Below are 12,456 nucleotides of genomic sequence, written 5' to 3' on the forward strand. Positions count from 1 at the left end.
AGCAAAACCTAAATTCCAGAAGCAACATTTCCTTTGAAGAATATGAGCAGAAGTCAACTATACTGTGTCTTAGGCCTATGTGTCCACGTATTTCTTCCTCTTTACCCTTGCTGTATTGAGGATTCATGTGGACCGATGTGCTTGTGTAGAACTAATGCAGTGTTTTTCATTCCAAAAGGATTTATCCAAGACCCTCTTGATGTACACAGTCCCTGCTGTCCAGGGTTTCTTCCGTTCCATATCTCTGTCTCGAGGAAACAATCTACAAGACACTCTAAGGTACATAAAGCACATAGTAAATGAAATCCACCTGATAAGGGCATGTGGTTTAAGATCAGGTAGATACTGTTCCTGCTTCTTGGTGTTATGGTTAAACTAAGAGAATGCTTCAGTCCAAGCTAATTTGTTAGGTGGGTTGGCCTTTATACTGCTATCTGTAGGTTCTGGGAAGAAGAGTCACTTGTAAATGGGTCTAAAAGTGTTTGACTGGAGTGGGATTTCTTGCTTCATTCCTAACTAACTTATTTCTCTTCTTCAGAGTCCTTACTCTGTGGTTTGACTATGGCCATTGGCCTGATGTGAATGAGGCTTTGGTAGAAGGAGTCAAGGCCATCCAAATAGACACTTGGCTGCAGGTAAGGAACACAAAAGGCTAAGGTAAATCTCAGTTCTAAGGGAGCTTGGGGGTTTGTCACATGATATCCATGATGAAGCTTTGCTTAACAGTCCTCTGTAGGTGAGTGGTGAGAGCAGTGTGCAGTACAGTTTGTAACTGATTTAACAAGCATCTTTAACAGATTATTGCCTTATGGAATGGCTCTTGTAGATAAATAAAAAAAGGCTTTATTTCTTACCTGAGCATTACCCTTCAAGACACATCTTACTCTTTCTGTAACAGGGTCATGTAAGTTTTGCACAGAACACTTGTGATCTTACTGAGCTGTTCTGTGTTTCTGACACTGGAACTTTGTGTTACCCTCTGACCATTTCAAAGATGAGTGTCTGCTCCAGGGACTCTGAGGTCTCTGAGGGCAGAACAAATGGTGAATCAAACACATTACAGGGATGTTTATTTTACTTGTCCTTACTACTAGGTTATCCCTCAGCTCATTGCAAGAATTGACACCCCTCGACCATTAGTAGGACGTCTCATTCATCAGCTCCTCACAGACATTGGACGGTACCATCCCCAGGTAAGCTTTGGATTAGAGGAGGAATTTCCATGGGCTGATAGCCAGTTAAGGCTAAACAAAACCTGCTAAAAACATGTTTTGTTCTTCCAATTTGATGCAGGCTCTCAAAGTCATTCTGCTGCTCGGTGAATTAAAGTCTTGTAAGCTTTTCAGATTGGAAGACTTTTAATAGCAAATCACTTCTTTCCAGAAGCAAGCTTGTTGAGCCTTAAAGCTGTTATTTATTAATGCTTTGCTAATCTTTCAATGCATGTAGCTCTTCGGCATGGTTCTAAAGTATTTTTGGTTGATGTCCCTTGTAGGCTTTGATCTATCCTTTGACTGTGGCATCCAAATCTACAACTACTGCTCGCCACAACGCTGCAAATAAGATCTTGAAAAACATGTGTGAGCACAGTAACACTCTGGTACAGCAGGCAATGATGGTGAGTACTTAGTGTACCATGAACTGTATTGTGTTTCAGGTATAACAACACAAACTGACTCATTCATTGTTAGTTTTGTTCTAGTACAATTAATTTGGGGTGGTTTTGCAATTGGTAGAAGTTACAGTATTAGTATAATTTGAACAGAATGCTTTAAAAAGAGAACCATAATGTTCAAACACTGAGTTCTTGTGTCTCCTTATGAATAAATTTTGAGGAGAAATAAATGAAGAATCATTGTTCCATAAAGAGATAATGAAAAGTGAAAACAAAACTCACAGAGCATAGCATGGAAAGGGTAATTTAATTCATGGAAAGAGTAATTTAATTCATGTGCTATGAATTTTTTTAATGAATAAATGAAAAGTAATACTTTCAGGTCAAACTACACAAATAAATGTCAAGGCATCAAATAAGGTGAGAAAAGCCTCTTCAGCTCCTTGCAGAAAAACAAGTGTTAACAGCATTGTAGGAGTTCTTGTGGCTCCCTCTAGCTGCCAGCAACAAATATAATCATAAGAAGAAAGTAGTTTGTGTTTGTAAGTCAGCATAGAGTCATAGTGTTTTTCTTTAGGCATTGAATCACTTTTCCTGTCCTAAAACAGGTTAGTGAAGAGCTAATCCGTGTAGCCATCCTTTGGCATGAGATGTGGCATGAAGGGTTGGAAGAAGCATCTCGTCTGTACTTTGGAGAAAGGAATGTGAAAGGAATGTTTGAGGTGCTGGAACCACTTCATGCAATGATGGAGCGTGGGCCTCAGACTTTAAAAGAGACATCCTTCAATCAGGTATCACCAGATGGCCAACTAACTCATGCCCTCAAAACTAGGCAGGACAGCTGCCTGCCCCAGATATCTTACAAGGACCTTTGCAACCTTAACACAAAGAGTAAATCTCTTGGGACTCATTACATTAGTAGTAGACTTCGTTACTGACATTTGTGTTCAGATCTGTATCACTTTGAGGGACTACAGTGCTACAGGGGCCACGGTGGTACAGATTGCCCTGGAGTCTTATATCAGCTGGATGTCTGATAGGGTCTAGAAAACATATAACTGTTCTGCAGTTAGTTCTCTTAACTCCAGTCTGCTTTACTCCAGCAACTTCTAGCACAGATAGTAGAGATGACCTCTCTCAAGTTAGCAAAAGGGATTAATTTGAGTTTGTGAGCCTACTGCTAAAGGGTGATTCCATTTCTCCTGTTGCCTCCTACGTGAAATCTATCTGTAAGCAATGTTGTCTGATAAACTCAGTGCATGTCTTGGATTCAGGAATTTCTGAATCTTTAATTCTGATAGGCTATAAAAATGTGAGATCAAGTATTTGTAATGCAGTTTGAAAACAGGCTGTGATGCTCTGTGTCAGTTAAGAGATCTCTCCCTGTTCCACTATAGTCTGTAGAACTGTATTTCATCTGTTCTCATTTCCTCCCTAGGCCTATGGCAGAGACCTAATGGAAGCTCAGGAGTGGTGCAGGAAGTACATGAAATCAGGAAATGTCAAAGACCTAACTCAGGCTTGGGATCTCTATTACCATGTGTTCCGGCGGATCTCAAAGCAGCTACCACAGGTATGGGGAGAGGTACAGTTCTTGTTGTGGACCTTACAGTGCAAGTTGTCAATACCAGTCCTTGATGCATGTTTTTTGGCTATTAAAAGCATTCAAACTCGGTATTCTGTAAGTATCTCCATATGATTTGCTGCAAGTTTGCTGCTTATGCAGCACTTCCTGCAAGCATCTGAAGTATTGACAGTTGCCTGAACTGTTCTAGGTCCCCCAACAACATGAACTCTTCATTGAGAAGAATGAATCTCATCAGTGTGATTTAACTGAAATTCTTGTGGTTGTATCTCTCTTGGTTTTGGTAGCTCACTTCTTTGGAACTACAGTACGTGTCACCAAAACTCTTAATGTGCCGGGACCTGGAATTGGCAGTGCCAGGAACATACGATCCCAACCAGCCCATCATACGCATTCAGTCCATTGCACCCTCACTGCAGGTTATCACCTCCAAGCAGCGGCCCAGGAAGTTAACATTAATGGGTAAGAGAGAGCAGTTTTCTCTCAGCTCTTTTAGTATGTAAACAGTCAAACTTCATGTTTACCAGGTAAAACATCCTCTACATTTCCTTTCAAATGAGACATTTCTTAGTGGACTGATCAGTCTGGCTACCACATTTTCCAGTTCTTGGGTGCACATGTATTTATCCTGTCTGTTTGTTCAGCAAGAGTAAACGTTTGTGTATTAACTCCTTTGCAGGAAGCAATGGGCATGAGTTTGTCTTCCTTCTGAAGGGTCATGAAGACCTTCGCCAAGATGAAAGAGTGATGCAGCTTTTTGGGTTGGTCAACACTCTGCTAGCAAATGACCCCACATCTCTTCGTAAGAACCTCAGGTGTGTGCTGTGGATAATCAGTGTGCTTGTGTACAGTGGCACCCTATGTAGGTGCAGTGTCCAAGTGACCCTTGGCACAACCAGCTGGTTTGTGAGGAAATGGCAAATCTTGGAACAAAGTTAATTAAAAGAGAAAGACCAAAACATTCTTAGAATTCAGACTAGGAGGAATTGTGTTCTGACAGGATTGTTTTATTAAATTGAAATCCCAGCCTGTAAATAGTTTTTGAGGCAACCTGTATTTCAAGGCAGTGAGAGAGGCCTTAGGAGCCTGAGAACAGGGGGGTTTGGCAAGGAGTTTTCCATTATAGTCACCAAATAGCTCGGTGAATAGTCCCTGACTGCAGTTCTGTACAGTCTCTTTCAAGCATGAACGTATCAAATGTCATGTGCAAATAGCAGATCACTGTGGGTGATATAACATGCACGTTCTGAAAGCAGTCTTTCACTGGAAACCATGTAAGCTTTGAGAATGTCTGCAGCCTGTCTGGCAGCAGTCTGTCCAAGTGGATGTTTCAGGCCTGTTTGAAAAGAAGAAAAGCAGAGCAACTACTGAAGAGACAATTTAGATCAGAATCAGATTTAGTAGCAGTTGTTTTAAGCATCTTGAAATGTAACAATTCACAATATACAACAATTTGATCTCTGATTCTCCTTTTTTTTTTTTCCTGTAGCATTCAGAGATACGCTGTTATTCCACTGTCTACAAATTCAGGCTTGATTGGTTGGGTCCCCCACTGTGACACACTGCATGCACTCATACGAGACTACAGAGAGAAAAAAAAGATCCTGCTCAACATTGAACATCGCATCATGCTGAGGGTAAAGGCCAAAGCTGGCAGAGTTCTTGGTACATTCTTTTAGGACTCCAGTGTCTTAATGAAGAATAATGGTGCACAGCTTGTTCTTCCTTTGCCTGCTCTCTGATTGTTATTGATACCTGCAATAAATGCAAAAGTATCAGATAAGAGTTACAAAATGCTACCAAGAGGTAAAATTGGCCATGCTTTTATTTGTTTCTCCTTTCCTGTTTTAGCAGTGACCACAAGTTGGTACCATCTGGTGACTAAAATGTATTTGGAATTATGTGGGACTGTAATGTGCCTTATACAAGATGCCATGCTGCTGGCATTTACAAACATTGTGTCTAAGCAACAGGGCCAAAATTAGGCAGACTGGAGACACTGAACATTGCTAGAAAAGTTGGAATTGCCAGCCAAACAGGAAAGCATGTGCCAACCCAGAAGACTTATTTGGATTATGGGTTTTGAAAAAACCTTACCAATTAAATATGGCTGTGGATGACTTTGTGGATGCTAAATCATTTGCTTTCCAATTTAAAATTAAGTCTTCACTGTTGGGTGGTCATTTCACTGGCACAGGTTGCCCAAAGAAGTGATAAATGCTTCATCCCTGGCAGTGTTCAAGGCCAGGTTGGACAGAGCCTTGGGCAACATGGTCTAGTGTGAGGCATCCCTGCCCATGGCAGTGGGGTTAGAACTGGATGTTCTTAAGGTCCTTTCCAACCCAGACCATTCTGTGATTCTATGATCTCACTGTGTTTGGAAACATCCTGGTCAGTCTACAAATAACTTCAATATAAACTTGATATGAAATGATTTGTGATTACTGTGTTTCTCATGGTACAGCCAGGGATTACTGAAGGTGAGGCTTTTAAGTTGCTGAGTATCACTTCTCAATTGTAGATGGCTCCAGATTATGACCACCTGACTCTGATGCAGAAAGTAGAAGTATTTGAACATGCTGTCAATAACACAGCTGGTGATGACCTTGCCAAACTGCTGTGGTTGAAAAGTCCAAGCTCAGAGGTGAGTTCAGCACATGTAATGGCTTGTGCTTGGCAATCAGCATAATGTGGGATTACCTTCTCTGCAGAATGGGTGAGAGGTGGTCTTTATTCATCATAAACTGCAGATGAATCACTGCAGAACATGTATCTTCGAATGTGTATCCCTTCACAAGGGGCCTTCTTACAAGGCTCAGAGCACAATGGTTCTGCCAGGGTGCAGTCCTAAGTACAAGACTGAAAGCTGAAGCTCCACATGATGTGCATGGAGAGAGGAAAGCAGGAGCCTTAGAATATATTCTCTTAATGGCTTAAATGTCTGATTCAAGGCCAGAGGATGTTTGAAACCCCCTGAGGCTCACGGAGTGTATTGGATCTAAGCATATCACAGTTTCCCTTTGTGCATAATGCAAGTAGTTAATGTAGAAATCAAAATATAAGCTGCAACATGCGACATGCTTGCCTTGCTTTTCTATTGTATCTCCACTTGTAGGTGTGGTTTGACAGAAGAACAAACTACACTCGTTCACTAGCTGTGATGTCCATGGTTGGGTACATTCTGGGCCTTGGGGACAGGTAAGTGGAGCTCTAAAGGTTTCTTTTAAATAAAAGCACAGACTGTGAAGGCCTATCAATTCATTCCTTGGATCTGTTCTTACGATAACATCTTTCATTGTGGTTATTGCTGTGTTGTAATGATACCATCTTTCAGGACCTAATTGTGCTGCCATTATTTTCAGCACTGCAGGCAGGAGATGTATTTTGAGTACAAATAAAGAGTTTCTTCCATTTTGAGAGGAATACACACAGGATTACATCAAGGACCACAGGTTCTAAATTGTCCCTTTCCTTTCACTCACAGAATGGGGAATCTTTCTCCATCCATCCTATAAAACAGAAATGTTGTTGACTTTTGCCACCAATCTGTGTGCTTCATGCATATAGGATAGTGATTATTTCGCCAGGTCTGTTAGGATAGTACTCTACACCTAGCTTCCTGTGGTGGACAGAAACACCATGATCAAGCATCACTTTTTGTTCCCTGAGGCAGCAAAAAGAAATCCAGAAAGTATTTAGTGGCATAGGTCTTCTGAGTCTCCCTCCAAATGGGTTCAGTACCACTACTCATTTTGCATTCTTTTTTGCTTGTGGGTACTTGTTTTGTAAGGCGGGAGCCTTTAGTGCTATGTATGTTGTCAGAGACACACGTGAACTCCCCATTAATACTCACCAAAGATTGCTCTGGTCTTAAAACAAATGAAAGTTAATGTTGGTTTATTACTTAACATGGTGCTTTTTCTGACCTGCACTGCAGACATGTTGTGGAGCGAAGTATGTACAATCCAAATGGATTGGGTAAATAATAATAAACAAGGTAAAATGAATGGATCTTTGATTTAGTATAAGGTTTACTGTCAAAAGGGGACATCATCACTTCCAAAATATTTCTGAAGACAGTATGTTTTAGGCTTAAGGTCTATAATGCAAAAGCAGCTAAATCCTCAAATGTTTTCATAACATAAAGCTTTTATTCCTGATCTTAAAGGTCTTTATAATGAAATTACAAACCCTTGAAAATTGAATTAAAACAGAATTGAAACAAGTCAGCATGAATAGTAGCACTGTGGTTTTCCTGTTCCGGATTGATTTTTCTCTTCTGGTGGTAATCCAATTTGCATTACTTCAGCTGTAGCATAACCCATTGTATTTTCTATACTGAGAAAATGAAAAAACAGCAAACAAGTAGAAAAATGTATCCTGACTGAAAAATAAATGTTCCTATCCAGGAAATGAACTGATGCTTCTGGTCCAATAGGTTATTTATCTTCCAAGGTGAGAAGATCTCTACCTCCTGAGAGGTAATTACAAAAATAATGTGATAGATGCGCTGTCAGGAAGCTATTCTGTTCATCCTGAGATTGAAGATCTCAGCCAAGCAAGCTGTCACTGGCTGTTCTTGTTCATGAAGATAAATATCATTTCAGACTGGAGCTGCTGTGATTTACTGTGGGTTTTTATAATGGTCTGTCACCCTGTTTTTTCTCCTACTCCTTCATCAAAGACACCCCTCCAATCTGATGTTAGATAGACTGAGTGGAAAGATCCTGCATATCGACTTTGGGGACTGTTTTGAGGTAAATCTTTGTATTTGGACATTAAGGTTTGTGTAGTGATTTCCATTTTCTGGTGGAACAGAAATGAATCTATAAGCCAGGATAAACTGACTTTGGAGTGTGATCTCTTTGGCTCTCTTCTGGGCTTCACTTTACCTATAGGTAAGGTGAAAATAATAGACACTTTACCTCAGAGGCATGTGTTGTGAAATGTCCCCACATCGTGCCTTGGGGATTAGTTGACCACTGGAACAAGCAAAGAGGTGCTAACACCACTTTTCCATAAAATTTCGGGAAGCAAAGTGAGCTGCAGATAGTCTGTGTTACTGGACACTAGCAGCTGCGCACACATTTGGGTTTTCCCTGTTACTAAGGGGAACTTCTCCCCAAAATTTGTGGGAACTGAGGAACGTAAAGCTGGGGCTTCATTTTGTGTTTGCAATACAACCTTCAAGATTGTAGCAAAACCCCCCACAATACTTATTAGCTTCATAAATAATAAGCTAGCTGTTAATGTACTGATTCTCCATCATTATGTGTTTAGGTTGCAATGACAAGAGAAAAGTTCCCTGAGAAGATTCCATTTAGGTTAACAAGGATGCTGACAAATGCTATGGAGGTAAGCATCCCCTCTTTAATATGATGGGCATTGTTCCTAGGGAAAAAGACACCAATTTCTCAGTTTTTCCTGTATTTTCTGTGGTGGCTGAATCTCTCCACTCTTTAGGAGCCAGAGGTGTTAATATTTCAGCTGCCTTTTCTGTAAGTTAAAATATCTCCTGTGATCTTTACAGTGTATTACAGTGGTAAGCAACTTTTTAATTGATGCAAAAAAAGCCCCTGAAATTCCTCCGATTTCTTAGGCCTTCCTTAGTTTCCTCATTTCAATAGCTGTTTGCCTCAAGCAGACAAAGGCAATGACATAGTACTTCACAAAGACTATGTTAATGCTAAAGAGAACTGCTTGGTTTGTAATGAACATTATAAACTTGTCTTAATGAACAGAGTGCAGTGAATTCCAGTTCAAAGCACAAGCCACTTCCTGCTCCCTGAATTTAAGGGTTGGAGTTGCATAGTAAATGAAGCAGCATGGTTGATTCACTTCTTTCTCTTCTGAAGGTGACGGGCCTCGATGGCAACTACAGAATCACTTGTCACACAGTGATGGAAGTCCTGCGTGAACATAAAGACAGCGTCATGGCTGTGCTTGAAGCCTTTGTGTATGATCCGTTATTGAACTGGAGGCTGATGGACAGTAAGTGATTCTGATAAAGCAGTGACAACAAGAGAGTAATCAGCCTGGTTTCATACAAGAAGTCCAGAAGCCTGAAATCCAGTGTGTATTTGAAGACAAGCTGATGAAATGATTGGTTTGCACGTGCTATTTCTGTAGGCACACAGTTTTAGGGATTGTGATGTGAAATTACCACTGAGGTTAAAACCTTAAACACACATACAGAACTAAGCCTCCAAGCAAAATTTTTTGGGTTGGTTTTGTATTGGTTGTCATGGGGAGATTGAAAGCTATTTTCAGGTGACATAAAATCTGGAGCTGGAGAAAGGCAATCAAATCTATATTGTTCGTGGACAAATTTGCTATGAAACACTGAAACTCCAGTTCATACTTTTCAACTCCTTATTTTCTTGCAGCAAATACAAAGGGTAATAAGCGCTCCCGAACAAGAACAGATTCCTACTCAGCCAGTCAGTCAGTAGGTGAGTAGAAAAGATGGTGTGTGTTGTGAACGTTTGGAACAAGTTACTTCAGCAGTGCACAAGACTGGGTAAATATTTTCAGTCCCCAGAAGTGGACAGACAAACAGCTTACTGTCATTAGCTGTAGGGTGGGGAGTGGTGAGTTCAGTACTGTGGCTCAAAAAGCAGATGCTCCTTTACAGTTAAAGTAACACCCGTCTGGAGCACCTACGAAGTGATGTACTCCAAGGTGTAATTGATAAGTGATTAGTTATTTACTCAGCTACCAAATATTAGTGTGAAAACCTGGCAAGTAATTATCTAACTGAATGTTGAGAGCTTTGTGTTGAATCTTAGCAGTTGTTTCCTATTGGACTGCAGGATAGGGACAGTGTTCGTATGAGGAGCTGTACAAATAAACGTATTTGATTGTAATTTTAGCTTAATTATATGTCATTTCAATGTATGTTTCACTTACACTTTCATGCAAAATGTTTCTAGAAGTTGGATCAGGTATTTTAGTATGTTAGCAGGGGAAGAATAATGTGTGTTCCTGTGGTATGCTTCCATTAGGGATTTGTGGTACACTTGATGACAGTCAAATACACTTTTCAAACTAGCTGATGAAGTTTTCTTAATGTTTCCAGAAGAACATTCTTTTATTTGCTCTTCAGCCTCGCATTTCTGCTTCAATGTTTTCATGGTTTTTTTCAATAGAAATGTTGGACAGTGTGGAATTGGGTGAGACAGCCCATAAGAAAACTGGGACCACAGTGCCTGAATCCATCCATTCCTTCAGTAAGTTTGATTGGTGTTTCTATGCTGATGCAGAAATTGTTCTTAGATCAGAAAATTTCATTATGATCCAGGTACAATTACATGAGATGGGACAGATACAGTTCCTTGTCAGCGTAAATGAGGAATGTAATTATCTGTGCTCTCAGTGCCAAAATGTACTGGTATCTGAGTTTGTTTGCTTTCAAAATGGTATTTGTGGTAATTGGGATGGGAAGATATGACAGCAGTACAAATGCTTTTATTGTTTGGATGAAGTACTAATTCCCTTTCCTGCTTCTGTCTTTTAGTAGGAGATGGTCTAGTGAAACCAGAAGCTCTAAATAAGAAGGCAATTCAGATTATCAACAGGGTTCGAGATAAGCTCACTGGTGAGCCATGTTCTGTCTTTATATAGGATAAACACAAAATCTGATGAGATGGATCAGCACTACTTTGAGTTTGTATTTTGTGTTAATCCTTCAATTTAGCATATTTTGATTAAGTGGATGAGGCCATTTTCCTTTTTTTGTCTAACACCTAAGTATTGCTGCTGGATTAGAGACAAAAGAGCCTGTACAGACTTCATAGTTTGCATCTCTTAGCTTGTTAATGGAAGTTGAATTTCTACTGTCCTGGCTTTATAGTTTGCAGCATTTAGTTTTGAAATGGTATGCTCTTGAAGTTTATAAGAAACTACCCCCACCTGCCAAATAATGTACTTGAAGGGGTTAGGATGAGAATCCCAGCTACTGGAAAGTTATCTATTGTTGGTTTATCCATTATTTGGAGAAGATAAAGGAAGAAACTATAATACTAGGAAAAACAGAGTTCTGGGCTCTGCATGCTTTACAGCAGTTACTACACTGTAAAGGAAGGATATTTAAAAGTCCTATCAGACCTTAACTTGCCAGACAGAAGCAAGTTATGTTACAGGGTTTGTGACTTCCATTCATGGCTTTTTTCCATCCTTTAATTTCCAAGGTCGAGACTTCTCTCACGATGAAACTCTTGACGTACCCACACAAGTAGAATTGCTCATTAAGCAAGCTACGTCCCATGAGAATCTGTGCCAGTGCTACATTGGATGGTGAGTTTGTCATGCAGCTAAGGAAAATGTCACTCGTGTAGTTAGTTATACACAGGAGCCTTGCCCCAGGTTGCATCTGCTCTAGTAAATTTTGCAAGCCCGTGACGGTGATGCCATGGACAATCCTTTAAGAAAGTTGTTGTTATCAGTAGTGACAGGGATTTTAGAACATTTAAAACTGCCATCAGCCGCAGCATTTTAAGTGTTTCAAATAAGGCATGTGGTGGTCACTTCAGTTATGGTGCAGAACTACATGTTCTAAAGTAAAGGTGTCATTCTGAGAGTTAACTAACTTTAGATTATGCTTGAGGAAATAGATCTTTGTAGCATTTTTAAACATTAGTTAGCTGGAAAGAAGCATGGAGATCACTTGTCAGCTTTTCCTGTACTAAAATGGTACCTGGTTAGTATGGAATCTCAGTCCTTCTCAGTATTGCCTTTGTGAAACTATATGCAAGTCGGCATTACTGCAATACCTTTCTTGTCTTCAGGTGTCCTTTCTGGTAACAGAAGATTCCACAGTATCCACAGCCTTTTATTCTGGAGGCTTTTGCACTCCAAACTTGCTCTTCTACAAACACAAACTGAACGTTGGACTGAAATACAGCCTTTGTCAAATATTTTGAAATGTAAATGAAAAGAGTTATTGTATATTAAAAGTTGGTTTAAGCCAATGTATAGCTGCTGTTGGAAAAACACAAAGCTGTCTGAAACACAACACTTGATTTGGGTTTCCAGGACAGCAAAGACTGATTGTAACACAGATGTCTATTGTTCCACTTGGTCTTTGGGGAACTGGTGATCCATTGAAAATAACTATATACGGGTTTTGACTTACTTAGCAATGTCACGAAGTCATTTGCAGATTAATTATTGCCCTGGTCAGTCCTGTTGGTGTGGCTGCAGTGACCTCAATGCACTTCTGCAGGAGGCTTCCTTTAGGTTTGGGGGTGAGCTGGAT

The 12,456-nt window shown here is 40.1% G+C and overlaps 1 protein-coding gene across 9 annotated transcripts in view; it reads left to right on the forward strand.

Annotated features, from left to right (window-relative positions):
- The window catches only part of MTOR (mechanistic target of rapamycin kinase), a 64,151-nt gene extending 51,982 nt beyond the window's left edge, over positions 1 to 12,169 (forward strand). For 5 of the 9 annotated variants that reach the window (XM_080631023.1, XM_080631026.1, XM_080631025.1 and 2 more), the window contains 19 exons: positions 179 to 279; positions 539 to 635; positions 1,095 to 1,193; positions 1,496 to 1,618; positions 2,224 to 2,406; positions 3,054 to 3,188; positions 3,488 to 3,662; positions 3,880 to 4,015; positions 4,690 to 4,837; positions 5,722 to 5,844; positions 6,316 to 6,398; positions 7,885 to 7,957; positions 8,481 to 8,555; positions 9,056 to 9,191; positions 9,587 to 9,652; positions 10,349 to 10,429; positions 10,717 to 10,797; positions 11,390 to 11,495; positions 11,987 to 12,169. In XM_080631023.1, coding sequence (XP_080487149.1) covers positions 179 to 279; positions 539 to 635; positions 1,095 to 1,193; positions 1,496 to 1,618; positions 2,224 to 2,406; positions 3,054 to 3,188; positions 3,488 to 3,662; positions 3,880 to 4,015; positions 4,690 to 4,837; positions 5,722 to 5,844; positions 6,316 to 6,398; positions 7,885 to 7,957; positions 8,481 to 8,555; positions 9,056 to 9,191; positions 9,587 to 9,652; positions 10,349 to 10,429; positions 10,717 to 10,797; positions 11,390 to 11,495; positions 11,987 to 12,002 — 2,037 coding nt within the window. In that variant the 3' untranslated portion in view covers positions 12,003 to 12,169. Of the gene's footprint in view, positions 1 to 178; positions 280 to 538; positions 636 to 1,094; positions 1,194 to 1,495; positions 1,619 to 2,223; positions 2,407 to 3,053; positions 3,189 to 3,487; positions 3,663 to 3,879; positions 4,016 to 4,689; positions 4,838 to 5,721; positions 5,845 to 6,315; positions 6,399 to 7,638; positions 7,958 to 8,480; positions 8,556 to 9,055; positions 9,192 to 9,586; positions 9,653 to 10,348; positions 10,430 to 10,716; positions 10,798 to 11,389; positions 11,496 to 11,986 lie in introns of those variants that run through there. The other 4 variants (XM_080631024.1, XR_013958165.1, XM_080631028.1 and 1 more) reach the window with 4 other exon arrangements.
- The last annotated feature ends 287 nt before the right edge of the window (positions 12,170 to 12,456 follow it).

The sequence above is a fragment of the Psittacula echo genome, assembly GCF_963264785.1.
Source record: "Psittacula echo genome assembly, chromosome: 17".
In the NCBI taxonomy this organism is placed as follows: Eukaryota; Metazoa; Chordata; class Aves; order Psittaciformes; family Psittacidae; genus Psittacula; species Psittacula echo.